Here is a 23,971-nt window from a genome sequence, read left to right on the forward strand (position 1 = left end):
AATTTCAAAGGCTTGTCCTACTTTAAGGTAGGACAGATGAAAGTATGCATGTAAGAATGTACCACTAGAGACAGAGAGTGCACAGGAGAGGAAGAAAGAGGTGGGGAAGAGGTGATCACACAAAAGGGGCTGGGGTCCCAAGGAGAGGCAGCAAACACTCAATGGGAACGGAATCGCTCTGCTCTCTCCTCATCCTGGACCTCAGTTGCAACAGAGACTTTGACTAGCTATTTCTATATACCTGATGAGGAGAGGATCACAGCCTGCATGGGTGTTTACATCCCCTGAATAATGTCACATTAGGACATAGCGCCTAGGGCTTAGATGAGAAGGGAAGTGAAAAAATGAAGAATCATTCTGGATCTTCAGATTTTGCTCATTTTCCAGGCACAGTACTCCACCAACCTGCACCCAAACCACAGCCTTTGACTCATCTAGTCTACTTTTCTCTCAGTGATTATGCATTGCATACTGGAGGGTAGGAGCCATTTTGCAAGTTATTAAATGGCCTTCAGTACTTAGCAGCAGATACCACGTTCATACGAGCAGGGTCATTTAGTGGCACTTTGATCTATTTTATGAAAACGTACTTCTCGTGGGTTCTTAGACAATGGTTCCTCTTACATTTGTCTTATGGTCATGATGATACCACCTAGGGAGGGAGGAATAGGGAGGGAGGAAGGTGGAAATAGAGGGATCAAAGGTGTTGATGCTCTGCTAGCTGGCTCTCCTATCGGTAAGGCAAAAAGGAGGCTTAGCTCCTTGCAGAATTATTTATAAGGCATAAACGTTGGGTGATCAAGACATGCTGATGCACAGAATCAGGGATGACAAGATGAACAGTTAATGCCTTACATATTCATGTGACATAAGGACTGTCTCTCTGCCTAAGAATATTTCCCAGTTATGGGGGGGTACCTGAAAGTCTGTTGGCTCTTTGTTGCATAATTCCTCATGAGTTTTTTGTTACATGGAAACCAATAACTTAGAGGAGGTCTCTGGCAGGAGATCCTGAAGAGTTGGGATAAGGGAGGGTGTTGAAAGGAAGCAAGGAAAGAAGAAGTATAGGAAAAGAAGGTGGAGACTGGTTAGAGGAACAGGTGTCTCTGTTCCTAACTTTCCAAGGGCCAACCTGTCAGCACTCCCACTTATCTTCAAGATTTCCATGTTAGAAAGAATGCGTTGTTTTGGGTTGAGCAAAAACTGTTCTGCCTTTATTGGTGAGAAAAAAAAAATGGCTCTAAGCCATATTTAGGAAATTTGTTGACTATAATTAAGCTTTCATGGGAGTCCCCAAGGTTTACTTACCTATAATTGAAAAAATGCAAATGAAGACAGTTAATCAGTGGACTGGCCAACTATGAAGCACTACTACCTACCTAAATGAATTAAAAATGAAGACACAAATATGTCCAGTTGAGAAAGTTACCAGAGAGCCAATTGGTAAATTTCTCAGCAAGGCTGAGAAATTTTTCTTAGCCTGACTGAGCCTGCAGTGTGCCTTTCTGCTAAGGTCTTTGCCAATTTAATCTTGAGCCATTCCATGAAGATTTCCTAACAACTGGCCTTCAGCACTGGCTGATTCTCTGGCATTACTTAAAGGAAGCCCTGAAGGAAAGGTAACAGACCTCTCGTCCTCTTTTCTGTGTAACTGATCCATTACTTAGAGCTGGAAAATATTTGCTTTACAAATCCTGTTGTCAAATGGGAATACCCTTGGAATTAGAAACTCTTCAGGAGTTATCACATAGAATTTCACTTATCAGGGATCAGTATGTGTTGTAATATTAACTCTTTTAATGTGGTTTTATTTGAGACATAGTCTCTTTCTGTCACCCAGGGTGGAGTGCAGTGGCTCCATCTCAGCTCACTGCAACCTCCTCCTCCTGGGTTCAAGTGATTCTCCTGCCTCAGCCTCCCCAGTAGCTGGGATTACAGGCACCTGCCAACATGCCTGGCTAATTTTTGTATTTTTAGTAGAGATGGGGTTTCACCATGTTGACCAAACTGGTCTCGAGCTCCTGGCCTCAAGTGATCCGCCCACCTCAGCCTCCTAAAATGCTGGGATTATAGGCGTGAACCACCATGCCCAGCCTTGAAATTTTGTTTTGTTTTGTTTTTTTATAACAATAAATACAACATATCTGTGATGCTCACTTTTACCTCTAACACCATCCTTCCTTGTTAAAATATGCAGCCAATTTTTATCACCTGATTTAAAATCATCCCCTAAATGTTTTACATTTCTGTTAATACTTACATCTTCTCCTTAATTAGCAAATCATAATATGGTATTAGTACAAAAGAGTGCACAATATGTCCCTAAAAATCAGCTGTGGAAACAAAAGTGTAAACGCAACATCCTTTAGATAAAAGTATTTGTTGGCCAGGCACGGTGGCTCACGCCGATAATCCCAGCACTTTGGGAGGTTGAGGTGGGCGGATCATGAGGTCAGGAGTTCAAGACCAGCCTAACCAACATGGTGAAACCCAGTCTCTACTAAAAACACACAAATTAGCCAGGCATGGCGGCACACATCTGTAATCCCAGCTACTCAGGAGGCTGAGGCAGGAGAATCGCTTGAACCTGGTAGGCAGAGGTTGCAGTGAGCCGAGATTGCGCCACTGCACTCCAGCCTGGGTGACGGCAAGACAACATCTCAAATAAAGTTGTCAGTATCAAACAATATTTGATAGCTAGTAAAGAAAACACTAGAAATCAAACAAGTTAATTCAAATATACAAGTAGCACTACAATGGATGATGTATCTGTGTCATAAACAGAATCAAGTTTTTTTGGACAACCCTGTTAAAATGTGCCCTCTTGAGAGGTAAATAAGTTTCCTTTCCCACACTACTTAGCGGATTCTGAGGGAGCAAGGTACCTGATTGATTAATAATGCCTGCCATGGACACTATGGATGACAGTTTGTTTGATGAGAAAGAGTAAGTGGACTCCAACAGAGAATTGAGAGCTTGCTATCAAGGAAATTGTCTTTTTATGAGCATATAAACATTCTGAAGTAGCTTAAGTGGGGAAACATGCGATTAGGCTGCACCTTTTCACCATGTCTTTGTTTACCTGAGTTATTTATTACCCTGGACTTTCTAGAGTTTTTAAAAAAGTGTTATGGATATAGACTCTGGAAAATGTACACAGATATTTCAAGGTATTTCAAATGTGTCACAGTTTCTAAGGACATCAAATATGTCTTCAAAGCCTCGTGGATTTTTAAAACATGAAATGTTCTTCTTGGAGGATAATAGGCTCCAATGCTCTGGGTTTCTAACCTCCAATTCATTAACAGCAAAGCTGACTTGTAGCAAAAATTTTTTTTCCTTGCAAGCAATTTGTGACTCCTTTGAGGGAGATAACAGTTTAAATATAAATAAATGACCAGCTCCAGTGGAAAGATTCCAGTTTTCTTGAGGTGTTTGCTTTCAATTTATTGCCAATTCTCCCATCACAGCTTCCTCCCCTGAAAACCTACTCTAGGTCTGAACATGTTTAGAATAACCCCATCAAAATCGTTCTTGTTCTTACATGTTAAAGCTATGTTATTCCCATCTTAAAATGTTGCCAAAGACTAAAGTTGACTTTACACATATTTTAGCATTATCAAAATCATTAGTGTTATTGGCTCTGACTTACAATAATGAAAATAAAATAGCAAGGCCCAGATGGAACTGGTTCCTTCTTCCAGACATTTCTAAGCCATCTGAAGGAATCAAAGCAAACACCTCAGTTCTTTTATTTCAAAATCACCTTCCAAATGGATTTGGCTTATTTTATTCTATTTAGCTTAGCCAGCAGTCCCATGACATTTGCATTATTTTTAATCCAATGACAGATTGCTTTGTACTTTGGATTTTCATGAACTGCCATTTGTTTCATTAATTTTTGTTACTAGATGATCAGCTTTTTTGAAAAAGGACATACAATCTGAAAATTGATCTCTCTCCATGCATATTGTAAATGGATGAATTCAGAACACACATTCAAATCCCAATTCTCTTCTTTAATCGTATGCCCAGCCTCTACAAATTAACATTCTAAGACATTTACTATGTGATATCATCTGCAATGTGTCCCCTACCTGTTTTATAGTATTTTTCACTTTTGACAATACTATTATTTGTTTTTAAAGCAAGCTTTTACTAAATAGCATTTATTTTATTTCCATTTGACCCCAGGAAGTTCACCATTCTGAAGGGTAAAAGACTGCTAATTACTTAACTATTCCCTACATAACCAAAGAAGGTTATTTTCTATGCAAGTAAAATACTTGTTGATGATGTTATATCTTAGATTATTAAAAGGATAGTAATGTTGATTTTAAAGGTCTTAGGCTGAGAAATTTTTTTGTAAATTTATTGAACCTTTTGACCTGGTGTGTGGATTTAATATTTGATTTAGATTGTATTATTTAATCTTTGTAAAAACAGTAAGGAATATGAAAGGATGAAATCAAACATATTTTATACACCTACAGTATGCAGACCACCACCATATATGAAACAGTTGGGAAGATCAATATAAGCAAAATGTGATTTTTTAATATTTACTCCCATAAATACAATTGGCCCTCTGGTAAACCACCTAAGTGTAACACACACACTCAAACTCAGTATGTCCAGAGTTATACTCAGCATTGTAGCACTTCAACATCCTTCTTATTTCCACAATCTCAGTTAAGAGCATTGATGTATACCAAGTTGGACCAGTTAGGTATTTCAGAATTGTCCTTCCTTATCACTGTTAACCATTCAGTCACCAACACCCTCTTATTAAAGAGTGTTTAGATATGCTCACAACAAAGCTTGTTTTCCCGTCTCCTATCCCTACCTGACTCAAGGCAAATCCCTATTCCTTTTGTTCATTTAGCATCTCGCATCCTACTGAAACACTATATACCGTGTTAAAACCTTTAGTTTGTGTCTGTTTTTCTCATTGTACTGTGAGCTCTTGTATTTCAGTGCTTTTTTCTATTTATGTTTCCATACCCAACACTTAAGCACAGTAGTTGGCAAAAAGTGTTCAATAGGCATCTGAAGAAATACTTGGATGAATGTGTAGATGGAAAAATGTAGGGATACACTGGAGGATAAAAAGTCAGTGATAATTCAGCATTTCAAGAGGTGTAGTAGCACTTTCCTTTGAAAGAATGTAGTTGACTTCTGCAGTCGAATTCTGTTTCTGTTGAAACTGAACGCCTGTTGCAACGTAAGTCCTGTGTGAATGAAGTAGCATGCAGCTAAGGATATAGGCTTTCACAAATATTCAGTTGATAACATAAGCTGTACAAGAGTCATTTCAAATACTTACGTTTTTCACCTTTGATGATATAAGGAATTAGGCTGCACAAATATCAGTAAATGGAAGAATCACAATTCAGATAAGTCTTTGCTCCAGTCTTTCTGCCCATTCAAAATACAAAATGAGGGGAGTATAGAGAACAGAACTCTATTAGAAGTTGAGTGGTATTAAGAAGAGTAGGAATAGAGGCAGGGGGAAAAAAAAGACAATGTCCTATAGATAGGCCTATAAAACAGCTCTCCTGCCCCTATTTGCTTTTCATGGACTATAATAGCACAAGATGTGAGGAAACATCTGTTTTCTTTTAAACATAATATTTTGATATTTTAAAAGAATCATAACAATTAGGAGAAGTCTAATTCCTGTGGTTAGGAACAGCAGACACCTATGGGATTGAATAGGGAGAATGAGTGTAGCAGATCTTGGTAGATTTTGAGGGCTGAGGATTCATCTGCTCTGGATGGCTCTGGGAAAGAGCATGGAGGAACAGTGAGAGGATGGGCTCAGTGGTCAGATGGCCTGGGTTTATATCTTGGTTTCACCACATGTTAGCAGTGTGATAATGGGCAAACTGTATGCTTCTAAGTCTCAATTGGTCAAAATACTATTACCTGTCTTAGGGCTGGTTGTGAGATTAAATGAAACTCGGGAAACTAGTTCAGAAAACAGCACATGGTCTAATTTGTTAAATGTATGCTCTTGTTTTTATTTAAACTAGCTGAAAATAAGCAGTTTCTCTTAGGTTAGATACAGGAACTTAATGGGATATTCTATAAGAATACAAAAGGTCCTTAACTAGGAAAAGGTGGATATGTCTTATTCAGGTCAGCTTGAGGAAGGGCTGAGAAGTGGTTGAATTTTGATGCCATTTTAAAACTAGCAACACTGGACCAGGTAAAGGATTCGATGACTAATAAGAGTAGCTGAGCCCTGCCTAGTATAAATGCTTCAGAGTAATGGGACAAATTAGCAGACATCAGATTCCAGTCTCTATTTCCATAAGGGTGACTCAAGGCCAGGAAGAACAAGGAAGGGCTGAGCTCTAGGCAGCAACATACCTGAGGCCAGAGGCTACTCAGTGAGGATTTGGGCTATGAGGATGAGACAAAGAATCACAGATTGGGAGAGATGAGGCATTTGTCCGATATAGCCATGATGTTAAAAGGATGTTGCCCGGTTTAGAGGACAGGCTTCCAGCCTGTTCATTCGTAGAAACAACTTCATTTTGGATAGGTAATAACTAAAAAACAAGACCTGAGAGATTAAGTGATGTTTCGGGGGAATATTGCTCCATGGTGGGGTTCAAATGAGTGAGCTTTGGAGAGAGATGGTACTGGTCCTAATCCCTACTTTGCCAATGACTGCAGGGACAACTTATGTTACTTCCCTAAGCTTCAACTTCCTCACTTTTTAAATGGGGAGTAATAATCATTCCTACTTCAAGAATTTTTGAAAATTAAATCACACAATTAAAAGGACTCAGTCAATGTCAGGCGACTAGTAAGTGCTCACTGAATTTTGATTATTTTGAAAACTTCACTTATACATATTCACTGTAAGTCACAAAATAGAATGCAATGATGTTAAATAAGTGTTCCTAAACTTTGTATTTAAAAAATCTTGCCTTGCAGCTTTATTCTAGTATCTTTTCTTTAGGAAGTGAATTTTTAGCCAACACTTGCCAATTAGAAAGCAGAGGTTTGGTACCATTTTGGAAAGGCATTTTAAATTGCAAAGAATTGTGATTGTGCCGATAATGATCTAAATCTGAAAGTGGGTCTACAGAAAAGGGCAAGATGTAACCTTTGGAAATTCAACTTTTTGTTTGTGGAAATATTTGTTCCAGTTTAGTTGGCTGGATCTCTCACCTCCTCACTTTACCTTGCTACAAATTCAAGATCTGCCTTAGCAGGCGGCTCGAACAAAATTCTTGACTTAATGTTTCAAAGCTTTCTCACTCTCAAACAATGTATTAGGTTTATTTACAGGATTCCTGCATCAGGCTTGAAAAGCAAAGGGGTTCTGAAGAAGAGGCAGGCTCTGGTATTTTTGCTGCAGAATTAAACACCATCTATCTGAAAATGGAATCTGTGGTAAAAATCTCCAAATTTACTTGTAATCCCTTCTCTTCAGAGCAACTCAGTTCTCCCAAGAGACACTCTTTGGGGACCATTTAATAGCAATATATCAGCTTGTTCTACTTCTACTAATTCTGTTGCCCAAAGCAAATCAACCAAATGTCCCTGTCATATTTTACCCTTTATTTACTCATAGCACACGATAGAATTAACTAATTTTATGAATTAACTTTACTCATTTTTGAAACCTGACAGACTTACAAAGAACTGTGCATTGGCCAAAGGTGTTAGGTATTTAGCTTCTAAAGAAACCATGACTTATCTGCTCCTGATTGTTTCCAACATTTTGTTGTCTCATCTCTGTCTTTCATTATTTACACTTCTACCTGGGGGTAAGATGGGAAAGACGAAAAAGTAAAATTCATTGAGATAACTGGCTATGATATTAGCAAACTTGTGTATGACAGAAGTCCTGAAATCTTTGGATAAAGTAAACCATCAAGACAGTCTTTAGGTTTCATTAATCCAGTAGTTCTCAAACTTTGGCAAGTATCAGAACCCCCTGGATGGCTAGCTAGTTAAAGCAAAGATTGCAAGGTTTTGATTTAGTACGTTTTGGATTGGGCCTGATAAATGTGATTTCTAACAGATTCCCGGGTGATGCTGATGCTCTTGCACCTCAGGGACCAGGCTTTGAGAACCACCCCACTAATTCATGTGTGGCTTCTCTCCTGTTAACATGAATAACCTAGAGTTTGCTTTTCCTTAATTATCTTTAGAAATTTAGGCTGTATAAACTAAACAGTTTGGGGTTAAGCAGTGATTTTGGTATATGTACATTTTGTATGGCATAATAGAAGTGATCAAGTAAGTGGGTTACTCCATCCATTTGGTTGAGTTAATTCACAATGCAATTATATAAAACATCTTCCATTGTTTTCCCCAGTGGTCAGACTACAAGCTTTTCTGGTGATGGAAAAATTGAGCTCATTTGATTGACATTTTTTAAAACACAGAACAACATTAATGTAGCTTAAATAAGGGATATAGAACAAAAAGGAGCCAAAGGAACAGTATCACAGTGGTGTTAGATGCAACTTCTGATAACCTCAATACTGCATGGGACATATTTTTGTTAATAAGGAATGACACACAAAGCTAAAGTGAATTACGTCAGCTGGGAGAACCATAAGATCTACAGTCTCTGTTTAAACACTTTCTTAGTCACCTAGCCCCCAGAAGGCTTAATGCAGCTACAGTTCATGAATTACAGGCTATACAACAAATAATCTCTACAACTAGGAACAGCATACTTAGGAACATCTTTGCTTCCTTCAGTTAACTGTAATTGATATATTTTGTTAGTTGATGTTATGAGAAGTTTGATGAAAGATCAGACTATGCTCAAACATCCCTGAGGCTGGAATAATATTTGCAGTTCAGCTGTCAATTCTTCTCTTTCACTAGGTCACATGTAGAATCCTGGCTGAAGGAGAGTCTAGGAGATGCATTGTTGAGCCTCACCAATCCTGAGCTCAGGATATAGAAATAGTGTGTAGATAAATAGGTACTTCCACTGGTTGGGCTATAAAATTGAGATGTAACCCCACCATCTATGCCCAGGCAGTGAACAAAAAGAAGGTTGAAGCAGATATTGAATGATCTACTATACAGTACTCATCACACTAACTAGTTAAAGACAGAAAAAAGGTAACCCAAAATATTCCTGGCCTGAAAGTCTTGTGATGGTCATGACTTTCAGGTCACAAAAAATTGTGACTTGTCATGGCATTTTTAAAAGCCATCCTATCCAACAGAGTGGCAGTATAGATGAGTAGTAGTGCAGGTTTTAAAGACTAAAACCTGTGCTAGTTACTGGACTTCTGCATGTATCAGCTCTCTCATTCTAAAAGGGCATGACAGGCCTATATCATAGAGTTGTTAACGAGAGCTAAGTGGGAAAATACAAATTTCTTATCATAGTATTTGGCACATAGTAAGTACTCAATATTTCATTAATGAATGGATGGGAGGGTCTCACTGAATGCTATGAGATCCTGACATCAGTATTTATATAGAAGGTATATTCAGGACCTGTTAATAAATAGTTAAATTGATACTCTAAGCTCAATTAACACCTCATAGAAGCAAGAGCACCCATGGACTGTTCTTCTGCTTAAATGACTGTATCCTCACCAACCCTGAGCTCAAGATGTAGAAATAGCCTATAGATAGATAGATAGATACTTCCATTGGTCGGGCCATAAAGTTGAGATGTAACCCCTTATAACTTTTTTTCTTTAGTGTCTGCCAAAAGCTTGTCCAACATTTGAGTAATTGTCACCATTGCTAATTACCCTAATGTAATAATATGAGATGTTCCACTTTGGAAAACTTCTGTTACTTTGGAATTCCTAACTGTTAAGATGAGGGCTTTGCCATTAGCTGTATTGAGATTTTAGAAATCTTAACTTGTGATAATTTGCTCCTTTTCAGCAATACTATTTATTTGCACAAGGAAAACTTTAACTGTGAAAGTATATCACCATCTTGTGAATTTGGGGCTTCCGTTGACCCACATGTATCTCATTCTTTTCCCACTGTAGCTGGACAGTGCCACATCGCTTATCCAGGCAGCTAAAAACCTGATGAATGCTGTTGTCCTCACGGTGAAAGCATCCTATGTGGCCTCAACCAAATACCAGAAGGTCTATGGGACAGCAGCTGTCAACTCACCTGTTGTGTCTTGGAAGATGAAGGCTCCAGAGAAGAAGCCCCTTGTGAAGAGAGAAAAGCCTGAAGAATTCCAGACACGAGTTCGACGAGGTTCTCAGAAGAAACACATTTCGCCTGTACAGGCTTTAAGTGAATTCAAAGCAATGGATTCCTTCTAGGACGATAGGTTTTAACAAGAAAGCTTTTTTTCTTTTCTTTCTTTTTCTTTTTAATTCCATTTTTGTATGCATACCTGCCGGCTCGTATGCCTCTGGCATGGGGAAATTAAGGGAACAGTGTCTGTTTGCATGTATGATGAGATGAGATCAATACTACTGATCCATCTGTAGCCTGGGAAGGAGACAGGACATTCCTGTACTGAGGTGGCACAGAGCTGTCCTTTGCAACATTCTCATAAAATTGGGCACAGAGTTCGCATTGGCGCAACATTTATGGGAGTGGGAGGGATGGGGAAAATAAACTTAACTCTACAAAAGCAAACTCTAATGCATGCAAGAATCATTAGGTTGGCAGGTATATTCATAAGTGAAAAATTTGGAAGTGTAATGGTAGAACATAAAACTTGTATTGCTTCTGTTTCAGTGCAAAAATGTACTAGCCAATACGCTTAAGTGTGTGGCCCACGAATTGAACAATTTAACCTTGAAGTCTATATCCGTGATATTATGTCGATTTTTAACTGAGGGGAAATTAACTAGTCCAGCCTAAAATGCTTCTTTAATCTGCATTCTGTTTTCTCTTCTAGTTGTGCCATTACTAGTGATCATGGTTTTGTTTTTTTTTTCCCCCTTTACTGAAAACAATAAACATCTATTTGAGACAATTAAAATCCTTCTGGGGGCACTGGAAGCACAATACGGTGACCAATCTTGCTTTGTTTTTTTTTTTTTTTAATTTGAACTATGATTTTGCTAGAAATAGAAGGCCCAGTGGTGGAATATTAGAGGGAAGGAAACTGACAACGTGTGAAAGTTAGAGGCAAATACATAGGTGTAGCTTGGAGTGCTGGTATCTAATATACCATTGTATTCACTAACTCGAAATAAACACATTTAATCTTGACATCTCAAGTATGTTTTCTTTTTTTAAGTATGTACTTAATAAAGATTAGAGTATCTTCCTGAAAATTCATTAAAAATGTATTATGTTTTGGTTTGTTTTTAGATTAGGGATAAAATAGATAATATCCAAATAATTCTGTCATTTTTAGAGTTCACATATTTATTTTGTGGTTTTTCCATTTGTCTTCATTCACTTTCATATTGCATTGAAAATGACAGTCTTTTTAATAGAAAAGCCAATTAATTTCAAAATATTTTATTCATTTTAGACTTTTCTCCTTTAAGCTGGAAAAACAGGACCTCTGTCCCATTATTAAAAAGTGGCGATAATATTTCAGCTATGAACTGAGAAATGGGAAAAAGCCCCCAAATAGTCACCTGAATTCGCCCAACTCCTCTCATTGGAATGATTCCTACAAGTTTTCACATTACTATGTCTCCAAAAGACTTCTGGTAAATACCCATGTTTCTTTTCTTAGCAAAGTGATAACACATTGGGAGTCATGAACACCTAAGCTTACATGCAAGATCCCAAAGGGAAGGAGCTATAAGGGAGGTGTGGAAGGAGAAAAAGCTTAATCTAAAATTTCATTAAGAAATGATTCTGCTCAAACCACTGCTTACTACTCCTGAAAAAAGCACCACCAAGACTGAGAACATTTCAATAGAGGAGCCACCACAGAAGCTGGACACTGATTATCAGCACTAATCATTAGATCACAGATAGCTAGCCTGCTCCATTAATTTGCATAAACCTTCAGAGGGTGCCACTGACACTCACAGATATTTAAGGAAGGCCTTAACCGAGCCAGGTTCTAGGTTGAGCGCACCGCACCACTAGTTAAACATATGGGTGACTTTTCCTGTTAGCACATAACCATGACATAATAAGAAACGAGAATGCCATTTTTGCCCACTGACCTGAACAACAAAGACAGCGTGTTCTTGGCAGCTTATTTTTGATCTAAGGAATCTGAATTTCTCCCAAACAGCAATAAAAATACCCTTTTGAGAAGTTTTTCCTGACAAGAGCCACTCACTCTGTTTCTCTCCTCCCTAACAGATGCTTTAGAAATGGAAAGATCTCTTTAGCCCCCCTTCTCCGCAGGATCTAGGGAAATAGAAATATTAAGGGGTTAAAGACAGGAAAGAAAAGTACATCAACCTAGTGATGACGATCCTATAGAAAGAGTCAACCCAATGCCATTCAGAAGTCCCCACAGGAAAAGTAATTAGCATAATTAACTTTCTGGATTCATACATTATTATTTATTGGGTCAAATATTTTGCAGACCAGCCAAGAAGCTTTTGAGTTTTAAAAGTTTCTTGGCAAATCCTGAAAAATAGCCAGTAGGTATCAGAGGAATATGTAGAGAATGCCCTTGACTTTGACCTATAAAACATTAAATGTTTCAATGCATGCTTATGAACAGTGTGTGTGTGTGTGTTGATTTCAGTGCTTACTGAATAAGCATCGTCACTATCCATCATTGCTTTTGTGATCAAGGAAAACAGTAACTTCAGAAAGATAATTAAATATAGACACTTAGCTGGAATCATTAAAGCAATAAAGAAGTTGGTAAATTTCTTGTCCTCAAGAAAAATGCAGTCTAATTGAGAACATATTACATAGACAAAAAAAAATGTGCCAAGAAATCATACTCAAAGTACCAAATGAATATGGTAGAGAAATTACTGTGTGGTGCTAGTAAAGTCAAACCCATTGAAGATTAAAGTAGTTGGGTAAGAATAATGGAAGAGGCAGGACTTGGAAATGAGAAAATACATTCTGAATGAATGAAAATTATAAATCAGCAAATTTGGCAAGAGGGGCGATAGTTGGACATCTAAAGAAGAACAGCTTAGTTTAATATGTGAAGACAAGTGTAGTCAGAGGGAACACAAGATTTATCAAGGAGATTAAGGGGTATAAATGTGGAGATGTAGTTTGAAACTAAACTAGGGAGGTCATAAAGGAGGGTGACCATTACCCAATAGGCAAGGTGGAGTTTTTAAGTGGGATGATGACACTGAAATTAATGATGTGTGGGGAGATGAGAGCTGAAAGGGGCTGAGAGTTAGAAGAGGCATATATGATAGAAACGTCAGAAGGATATTCAGTGACTTCTTGAATAACTATATATGGGGAAAGAATTATTATAGTATATACCTTCTTCAGGGAGATTAAAGAATAAGAAAATAGGCCGGGCGTGGTGGCTCAAGCCTGTAATCCCAGCACTTTGGGAGGCCGAGACGGGCGGATCACGAGGTCAGGAGATCGAGACCATCCTGGCTAACACGGTGAAACCCTGTCTCTACTAAAAAATACAAAAATACTAGCCGGGCGAGGTGGCGGGCGCCTGTAGTCCCAGCTACTCCGGAGGCTGAGGCAGGAGAATGGCGTGAACCTGGGAGGCGGAGCTTGCAGTGAGCTGAGATCTGGCCACTGCACTCCAGCCTGGGCGACAGAGCGAGACTCCGTCTCAAAAAAAAAAAAAAAAAAAAAAAGAATAAGAAAATAGGAATAATTAAAAAGTGATATTTTAAGATGGGCTAGAATGGTATATTTGAGGAACATAGAATTCCTAAGCAAATACTTGCGGGTATTTTCTAAAGAAGCATCATTTGGCTGCAGCAGGATGGATCCTCCTGATGGGAGGAAACTATATAAATCTGTTTCCTATACCCACTGTTCTAAGATTGATGTTTTGGAAGCCAAAATTGTTATATTCTTCTAAGGACCTAAAGTATCCAGGAAATCATAAGATATCTACAGAAGATTTGTAGTTTTTTTCCCATTAAATGTTGAAAACTATAAAGTCAACTTGATTCTTAGAAGTCAACTCTGTAAGCAATTGGTTATGATTTGAGCCCATGGGGAAATAGACTACACAAATGCCATCATGATGGTCATCAATTTTGGGGCATTAGTTATGTGTAGGACACCTTTTATTCACGTGAGGCATAAAGATCTATAAAATAATGTGTATAGCAGAATCCCTAAGCTAAATAAGCGTACCAAAATATTGTCATTCGAATTGATAAATTATAATTCCTAAATGTGCTAGTCATAGGTTATAAGTGATTTGATTTTTATTGCTGTGTCATCACACATTAACCCAACTAAAAAGGCCAGTGCTTACTCTTGAACATTGTGGCATCATTTAGAGGTAATGAGAGGAAAAACATATATAGAAAAATGTCAACATAAATATACTAGAGTAGTGGAATAATATCAGAAAGATGGTGGACTAGGAAGCTCCAGGTCCTTGTTCCTTCGTGGAAACACAAAGTAAACAACATATTAACCACAATAGCTTTATGGAAAGTTTAGAAACAGTTAACAATTTGCAGCAACCAAGATAATGTCCATCAAGAGAAAGCCACACTCAACATGGTAGGAAATTTGGGGTCATTTCTGCTCACTTGTGCCCCCAGCCCCTCCCTGGCATGTTCAGGAGGGAAGCCACTCAATTCCTAGTGTTATAGAAGAAATCAGGTTCTTGTCACACGACCAGGAAAATTTAGGCACACGGACACATTGTAGGGTGAGTAGGGCAGAGTGTACTGGGTGAAAAGAAAAAAGGAAAGAGCAACTCTCAACAAAGCCAGAGAGAGTCCTGATAGCAGGTTTCCTGCCTCACTGATTGAATCCCAGGTCACCACACAGGAACAGGCAAGACCACGCTCCTCCCCCATGCAAAGGGCACGAACTTCTGAGGCTCCACCCCATCCTCCCCATGTGCAGGTGGGCATTATTCAGAAAGAATCAGTTGGGAAAGTGGGGGTGTCATCCACAACCAGCAGTCTAGTTTTTCAGCTTTCAGGCTGTTTTAGGCTTGAAGTTGGGGTTTCTCCAGGGACCCTTGGCTGTCTCCTGTTTCTATCATGAGTTCCTCCTTTACAATGGAAGAAAAAGAGTAGAACGTCTTGTTTTGTGGCTTCCTAGAGGAATAGTTTCTCCCCTGAAAGCGGGGATAGGCACAACAACACAGTAAAGCTTTGGGGAATCCAAGACCTATGGGGTCCTGGAGGCAACAGAGTAGAGGCCGAAGAATACAATAGAAGGCTTAAGGTCCTGAAAAGAATCAGAACTAAGACTCTTAAGGAAAATAGGATATTTAAAAGCAGCTGTGTATACAGGGACTTGGGGGAAGGAGGAAGAACACACAGAGGCTCAGTAAATACATATGTTTAGAAATTACCTGAAAAGGCATTAGTTTTCACACCATGCTGATGAGTGAATGTCTTCCCTTGGATAAGCCAATCCACAAAATTGGCATAGGTAGCAATTTTTTTCAAATGTTCAAGTATATGTGTCTACAAGAGACTCACTTTGGATTTAGGAACTGCATTAGATTGAGAGTGAAATAATAAGAAAGATATTCCATAAATATAGTAACCAAAAGGGAACAGAGATGGCTATATTAATATCAGACAAAAATAGACTTTAAGCCAAAACTGTTACAAAAGACAAGGGCACTATATAATAAAAGTGTCCCTGCACCAATAAAATGTCATCATAATAAGAACAAGTGCACTTGTTCTCACTCACATGCAAAAGCTAAAAGAAATGACTTCAAAGAAGTTGAGAGTAGAATAGTGGTTACTAGAGGCTAGAAAGGGTAGGTAGGAAGGAAGGAGAATAGGGAAGGATTGCTTAAAGGATACAAAATTACAGCTAGATAGAAGAAATAAGTTCTAGTGTTTTGCAGCACTGTAGGGTGGCTATGGTCAATAATAATTTATTACATATTTTCAAAGTTTGAAGAGATTCTGTTTGTTCCCAAAGCAAATACAAGTGTTTGAAATGATGGATATGCTGATTACCTTGATTTGATCACTATGCATTGTATGTATCAAAAGTCACTATGCACCTAATATGTATACTATATATCAACTTACAAAAAATATATGCATCAAGCACCCAGAGCACCTAAATATATGAAGCAAACACTGATCCAGTTAAAGGAAGAAATAGATAACGCTACAATAATAGTATAAGACTTCAATACTACACCTTCAAGAATAGACAGAACAACCAGACTGAAGAGTAATAAGGAGTTAGAGGACTTGAACAACCCTATAGACCAACTGGACCCAACAGACATATACAGAGCAACTCACCAACGATAGCAGAACACATACTTTTCTCAAGTGCACATGGATTGTTTCCCAAGTTAGACCATATATTAGGTCACAAAGTTAGTCTTAATAAATTTAAAAATGTTAAAATTATGCAAATTATATTTTCAATCATAATGGATTGAAACCAAAAATCAAAAGCAAATGGAACACAGGAACATCCACAAATATGTGGAAGTTAATTAACACACTCTTAAACAATGGGTCAAGGAAAAAAATTTCACAAAATTGGAAAATATCTTAAGGCAAGTAAAAGCAAAATATACCAAAACTTATGGGATAAAGTGAAAACAGAGCTAAAAGGGAAACTTATAGCCACAGATGTTTACATTAACAAGGAGGAAAGTCTCAAAAATCTAAATTTCTATCTGAAAGAGGCAGAACACAATAAAAAACTAAACCCAAAGCTAGCAGAAGGAAAATGTAAAGGTTAATTTTATGTGTTAACTTTAGTGGGCTAAAGGATGTCCAGATAGCTGGTAAAATATTATTTCTGCATATGTCTATGAGGGTGTGTCCAGATGAAATTAGCATTTGAATTGATAGACTGAATAAAGAAGATAGTCCTCACCAAATTGGGGGGACATCATGGAATCCATTGAGAGACCAAATGGAACACAAAAGCAGAAGAACGCGTTCACCTTCTTTGCTTGAGCTAAGGTATTTAATTTTTCCTTCTTTTACACATTTGTGCTCCTGGTTCTTTGGCCTTCAGACTCAGACTGGGATTTAAACCATTGAGTCCCTTGTTCTCAAGCCATAACAAACTTGGGCTGGAACTACACAACTGGCTGTCCTGGGTCTCCAGTTTGCAGATGGCAGATCATGAGACTTATAGCTCATAATCTCTCATAATAAATCTTTTCTTTCTCTTTCATTCTTTCTCTCTCTCTCTCTTTCTCTCTTTCTCTTTTCTCTCTCTCTCTTTTTCTCTCTTTTACTTTCTTTCTGTTGGCTTTATTTTGTCTGGAGAACCCTGACTGATACAGAAAAAGAAAATAAAAATTAAGTCAGAGATAAACAATTAAAGGTAATAGAAAAGCAATAAAGAAAAATCAACAAAATTCGAAGTTGGTTCTTAAAAAATATCAACAAAATTTATAAATGTCTGGCTAGATTGGCTAAGAAAAAAGGGAGATGACTCAAATTACTAAAATTATAAATGAAAGGAAATAGTCCTATCAATTTTACAGAAGCAAAAAGAATCATAAATGTACAGTGAACAAATATATACCAATGAATTGGAAACCTAGATGAAATGGATAAATTCCAGAAATTCATAAACTAACAACACTGAATAATGAAGAAATCTGAGCAGACTTTTAACTAGTAAGGAGATTGAATCAGTAATTAAAACTTCTCAACAACAACAAAAAAGACCAAGGCCTAGAAGTCTTCACTGTTGAATTCTACAAATCACTTATTTAACAAAGACTTAACTCTAATATTCCTCAAACTCTTCCAAAAAGTTGAAAATTCCAACTAATTCAATTAGACTATCACTACCCTTATAATTAAGCCAGCCAAGGATACTATAAAAAAACTATATACTAATATCCCTGATAAGTACTAATTCAAAAATCCTTAGTAAAATACCAGAAAACAGAATGCAATAGCACATTAACAGGATTACACACCATGGCCAAGTGGAATGTCTTGCTGGAATGCAAGGATGGTTCAACATCTTAAAATCAAGCAATGTAAATACAACATTAATGGAATGAAGAAGAAAACCTCACATGATGATCTGAATTCATGAATAAAAGTATTTGACAAAATTCAACATCTTTTTATAATTAAAAACATCTTGAACAAACTATAAATAGAAGGAAACTACCTCAAACTAATAAATAACATATATGAACATCCCATAGCTGACATTATAGTTAACAGTGAAAGACAAAACTTTTCATCTGAGATGAGAAGTCAAGGGCACTCACTCTCACTATTTCTTTTCAACACTGTACTAGATGTTCTAACCAGAACAATTAGGAAATAAAAGAAAAAAAATTCTAACTGGAAAGAAAGAAGTAAAATTAACTCTGCATACAACATAATAGAAAACTCTAAAGATTTCACAAACTGTTAGAACTAATAAATGTAGGAAAGTTATAGAACACAAGATCAACATATAAAAGTCAGTTGTTTCTAGACACTAACAATAAACAATTTAGAGTAGCATCAGAAAGAATACTTAAAAATAAACTTAACCAAGGAAGTGAAAGACTTGCACACTGAAAATTCAAAATGTTGCAGAAATAAATTAGGAAAACACAAATAAATGAAAAGATATCCCAATCACACAAATAAGATTTAATATTAAGGTCTCAATACATCTACAGGTTCAGAACAATCCATGCCAAAATCTCAACAGTGTATTTTGCCAAAATAGAAAAATTCATTCTAAAATTCATAAGGAATTTCCAGATACCCCAATCCTAAAACAGAAACAGTTTTGGGCCTCACACTTTCTGGTTTCAAAATGTAAAGCTACAGTAGTCAAAACAATGTAGTACTGGCATAAAGACAGATATAATACTGGTACAATATAAAGCTACAGTAATCAAACAGTGTAGTACTGGCATAAAGACTGACATAGAGACCAGTTGAATAGAATAGAGAGCCCAGAAACCAACCCTCACAAATATCATCAAATGATTTTGACAAGGGTGTCAAGAGCATTTAGTAAAGAAAGGATAGTCTTTTCAACAAATAGGTCTGGAAAAACTGGCTATTTATATGTATAAAAATAAATTTAAACCTTACAGCATTTATAAAAATTAAGTCAAAATGAAAGAAACACCTCAATATAATACATAAAACTATAAAACCCTTCGAAGAAAACAACCAAAAGCTTTATAACATTGGATTTAGCAATGATTCCTTGGACATGACACCAAAAGCACAGAATCAAAAATAAATAAATTGGGTATATCAAAATGTTAAAACTATGTATCAAAAGGCATAATCAACAGAGTGGAAAGGCAACATATGGAAAAAAAGTACTTGCAAATCAAGTATCTAATAAGAAATTAATATATGAAATATAATACACAGTATATATCTATACACACACATGTATATACACACCTTAACTAAACACTAAAAAACTTTTGCACACCAAAGGACACTATCAACAGATAGTAAAAAGTCAACCCATGGACTAGGTGGTGGCTCATGCTTGTAATTCCAGCACTTAGGAGGCTGAAGCAGGAGAATCACTTGAAGCCAGGAGTACAAGACCTGCCTGAGCAACACAGTGAGACCTCATCTGTACAAAAATTTTTAAAACTAGCTAGGTATGGTGGTAGTTACCTGTAGTCCCACCTACTTGGGAGACTGAGGTGGAAGGATTGCTTGAACCCAGGAGTTTGAGGTTGCAGTGAGCTATGATCATGTCACTGCATTCCAGCCTGGGAGATGGACCAAAACACTGTCACTAAAAACAAAATGAAACAAAGCAAAACAAACAAACAAACAAACATTAAATGGTATAAAATACTTGCAAATCATATAGTCTGATAAAGAATTAATATCCTCTTAATATATAAAGGACTTCTACAACTTAACAACAACAACAAAAAACACTCAATTTTTAAAAAAATTGGTAAAGGACTTGAATAGACTTTTCTCCAAAGAGAATATACAAATGGCCAATAAGCACATGAAAAGATGTTAAACAATACTAATCATGAGGGAAATGTAAATCAAAACCACAATATGATACCACTTTACATCCTTTAGGAGGGTTACCATAAAAAGAAAATAAAAAGCAAAATAAAAGCAAAATAGAAAATAAAAAGTGTTGGCAAAGATGTGGAGAAATTGGCACCCTTATGCACTGTTGGTGAGAACGTAAAATGGTGCAGCTGCTATGGAAAATACACAAAAAAATTAAAAGTAGTCTCAAAAGAAATGTTTGTAAACCCATATTCATAGCAGCTTTACAACTGCTGAAAGGTGAAAGCATTCAAAATGACTGCTGATGGATGAATGGAGAAACAAAATGTGGTACATATATGTAATGCATTATTCAGTCTTGAAAAGGAATAAAGTTACAATGGCAAAGACATGGAATCAACCTAAATGCCCATCAATGATAGATTGGATAAATAAAATGTGGTGTGTATACACCATGGAATACCATGCAGCCATAAGAAAGAATGAGATCATTTCCTTTACAGGGACATGGATGGAGCTGGAGGCCATTATCCTTAGCAAACTAATGCAGGAACAGAAAACCATGGAGGATAGACCATGGAGGGAGAGGATCAGGAAAAATAACTTACGAGTACTAGGCTTAACACCTGGTTGATGAAATAATCTGTACAACAAACCCCCATGACATAAGTTTACCATATATAACAAACCTGCAGTTGTACCCCAGAACTTAAACTGAAAGTTAAAAAAAAAAAACAAAAAGAAATCTGCCCCATGCTATAGCATGGATAAACCTTGAGAAAATTATGTTAGGTGAAATAAATCAGTCACAAAATGATAAATACTGTATGATTCCCACCTGTATAATGTACCCAAGAGTAGTCAAATTCATAGAGACAGAAAGTAGAACAATGATTCTGAGGAGATAGTGCAGGAGTCCTCAACTCCCTCTTCTCTTCCCCACCCCCTGTACTGGTCAATGGCCTGTTAGAAACCAGGCTACACAGCAGGTGGTGAGCAAGCATTACTGCCTAAGTTCCACCTCCTGTCAGATCAGCAGGGACATTAGATTCTTACAGGAACAGGAACCCTACTGTAAACTACACATGGGAGGGATTTAGGCTGTCTGCTCCTTACGAGAATCCAATGCCTGATCGTGTGTCACTGTCTCCCATCATCCCCAGATGGGACCATTTAGTTACAGGAAAACAAGCTCAGGACTCCCACTGACTCTACATTATGGTAAGTATGTAATAATAACAAAGTGCACATTAAATGTAATGTGCTTGAATCATCCCGAAACCATCCCCTGCCATCCTATCCATGGAAAAATTGTCTTACATGAAACCAGTTCCTGGTGCCAAAAAGACTGGGGACCACTCTTTTAATGGATACAGCGTTTCAGTTTTACAACCTAAAAGGAGTCCTGGAGATAGATGGTGGTGATGGTTGCACAACAATGAATATAATTATCAGCACTAACTGGTAAGTTCAAAAATTGTTAAGATAGTAAATTTTATGTCTATTTTGCCACAATTAAAAATTAAAATACCAGTGCTATTGATGCTCTTAGCAGTGTCAGATGTTTGAGGTATTATGCTCTCTTTAACAAAAACCACTTCCCATTTCTAGTTTAAACTCATACCTATCAAATTAGAACCCTCCTGGGGCACTGGAAAGCTTCAATCTGGGTTTTTGAACTTGTTCATGGTTTTTCACTGAGGTAACTAGTAAAATTATCTACACTGTTACTTATGGAAGGATGAACTTCACAGTGTGAGTAAAACCTCACAAATTTGGGGAGGGTTTTAACAATGATGGTCATTTTAAAGTAATTAACTGTAACTCTTCGGTGAATGAGAATATTTTGGAAGAATATTTCCATCTAAATTGAGTTTACTGTCTTATCACCATAAGAAATCTACATTAAAAATTACATTCGGAGCCAGGAATCAAAATCAGGCAGGAACCAGGGTACAAAATAAATTTTACCAAGGCAAGCCTAGATTTCAACTAGAAAGCCAGTTAATTATTTGAAGGTCTGAAAATGGTCTCATTCCTAGATTAAACGTAGTTGAGGAGTGTATTTGCACTGAGTATATGAGGCATGAAAGGACAGACTCAATGTTTTGGAACAGAAGCTGTCTTAGTTTAAATTGCTGCGAAAACAGAGCCTGAAACAAAAATTTGGATGAAGATTATTTATTTGAATGGCAATCTCAAGAAGTAAGAGTGAGGGTGCAAGAATGTTAAGATAGAGTCAGGGAAAGAGAAAACTCCAACATAAGATGTTTTCTCATTGTCATTCGTACTGGTGGGAAACTCAGTTCTGCTGAATCTTCCTGCAAAGTATTCTTACTTTGACCATTTTATCTCAAATGGCAGGGAAGGCCTTGGATCAGGAAAAGCTGCATGTGCTTGTAGAAGGACTCTAAACACAAAGGAAATATGAGGTAATAAAGAACTAGAGTTGTGACTAAATCAAAAGAAGGCCAAGAGGACTTGAAGATGAGAAAAAGAGCTTTTGAAACAGGTCACTCCTTGCAATACTCTGACAAACTTGTTACTCTTAGATATACTCCATCACCAACTCAAGATGATATTTAGCCAGAGTATCTATAAAAGATTTAACCCAATGATAAATTTTAATTTCCATCGCTGCACCTTTTCTCTAGTCCACAATTGGCATTTGTTACCTCCTTCTTCCACCACCCAGTGTATGGCTGAAATCTTCATCCAAGAAAGAAATGGACTCTGATAACCTTGTTTTTATTAAGCCATGGTTGCTGCAATTGGAAATGTGATCGTATTTAGGTCCCTGGGTATCAATGTCAGCTCAATACCTCCTATTCACTCATGTACCCTACTACACTATTTATCTAGTAGGTGAATTATCTAGTAAGTGGACTCTAGTCCCTTTGGGGAAGAAACAGGGAATATTATATACAGTATACTTGCATTGAGGTCTCTCCTCAATTGGACCCTGCTCCTGGAACCAAGAAATTACTCTGTTTACAAATTAGATAAAAGACTATGATTTTCTATTATGGTGCTGACCTTAGTCTCCCACTCACTTGTTCTTAATCTTGTTGAATATATATGTCAAATGGCACCTTGATTGAGAGTTAATACCTTGATTCTGCCCATCTATCTTGTCTCTAGCAATCCTTTGTTTAACAGGCATTTCCAGCTATCCCTGTAGATGAGGCTCCTGGATTATCATTCCAGTTGTTCATTACAGTAATTCCATTTACTCTGCTTCTGGTGCTTAAGTGCATCCACCTGACATGTGCCTTTCTGGAATTCTATTATCCCTATTGACTTTAGGAAGCCCCTTTTCATAGAAGCGTCTCCCACCAACATATTTGACCTACAGAAGACAGTCATGCCTAAGCTGCTCAGAAGTGTCTGTGTAGATGTTCCCCTCCCATGCTCCCATTTATTACTTTATTTACTACAATGTCAAAATTCCATTCTACCAAAAAAAAAAAAATTTCAGTATTCCTCTTAGAACTGTCCACCAGAAGGACTACATGCTGGAGCATTTATCTACAACAATCCCAGGGACGTTATCCGTCCCACACATCTGGGCTGAGCTTGTATGTTAATCAAAAAGGGTACCAGACAAATTGGGGAAGACTAATTGGAGAGACGGAAATAGATGCAGAGCACACATTTGAGATGGGATTTGTCATCATGAAGTCAATCTGCACTCATGTAAAACCATCTACCACAACTGTTGATTAAATCAGACAGATGCTGAAGAGATATGCTATGGGGTCCTAAGATATCTGCTCTGCAGTCTCTGTCATAGGAGTAGGCATGGTGTTCTGCACATTTTCTAATTTTTCATATAAAGGAGTCTACATAAAATTTGGGAGAGAGAAAACCTACAAAAGCACAGAATCAGATGGGTAAGAGCATGTTGTCACAATCATGCAACAGAGTTCAGAGATGAACAACAGCTCTGGAAG

The 23,971-nt window shown here is 37.3% G+C and overlaps 1 protein-coding gene across 9 annotated transcripts in view; it reads left to right on the forward strand.

Moving 5' to 3' along the window:
• Positions 1-11,269, forward strand: part of CTNNA2 (catenin alpha 2) — a 1,322,067-nt gene extending 1,310,798 nt beyond the window's left edge. For 7 of the 9 annotated variants that reach the window (XM_021925274.2, XM_021925278.2, XM_021925277.2 and 4 more), the window contains one exon: positions 10,002-11,269. In XM_021925274.2, the coding sequence (XP_021780966.1) occupies positions 10,002-10,289 (288 nt within the window). In that variant the 3' untranslated portion in view covers positions 10,290-11,269. The remainder of the gene's footprint in view (positions 1-10,001) is intronic. The other 2 variants (XM_021925280.2, XM_021925282.2) reach the window with 1 other exon arrangement.
• Positions 11,270-23,971: the final 12,702 nt, after the last annotated feature.

This window comes from Papio anubis, chromosome 14, assembly GCF_008728515.1.
Source record: "Papio anubis isolate 15944 chromosome 14, Panubis1.0, whole genome shotgun sequence".
Classification (NCBI taxonomy): domain Eukaryota; kingdom Metazoa; phylum Chordata; class Mammalia; order Primates; family Cercopithecidae; genus Papio; species Papio anubis.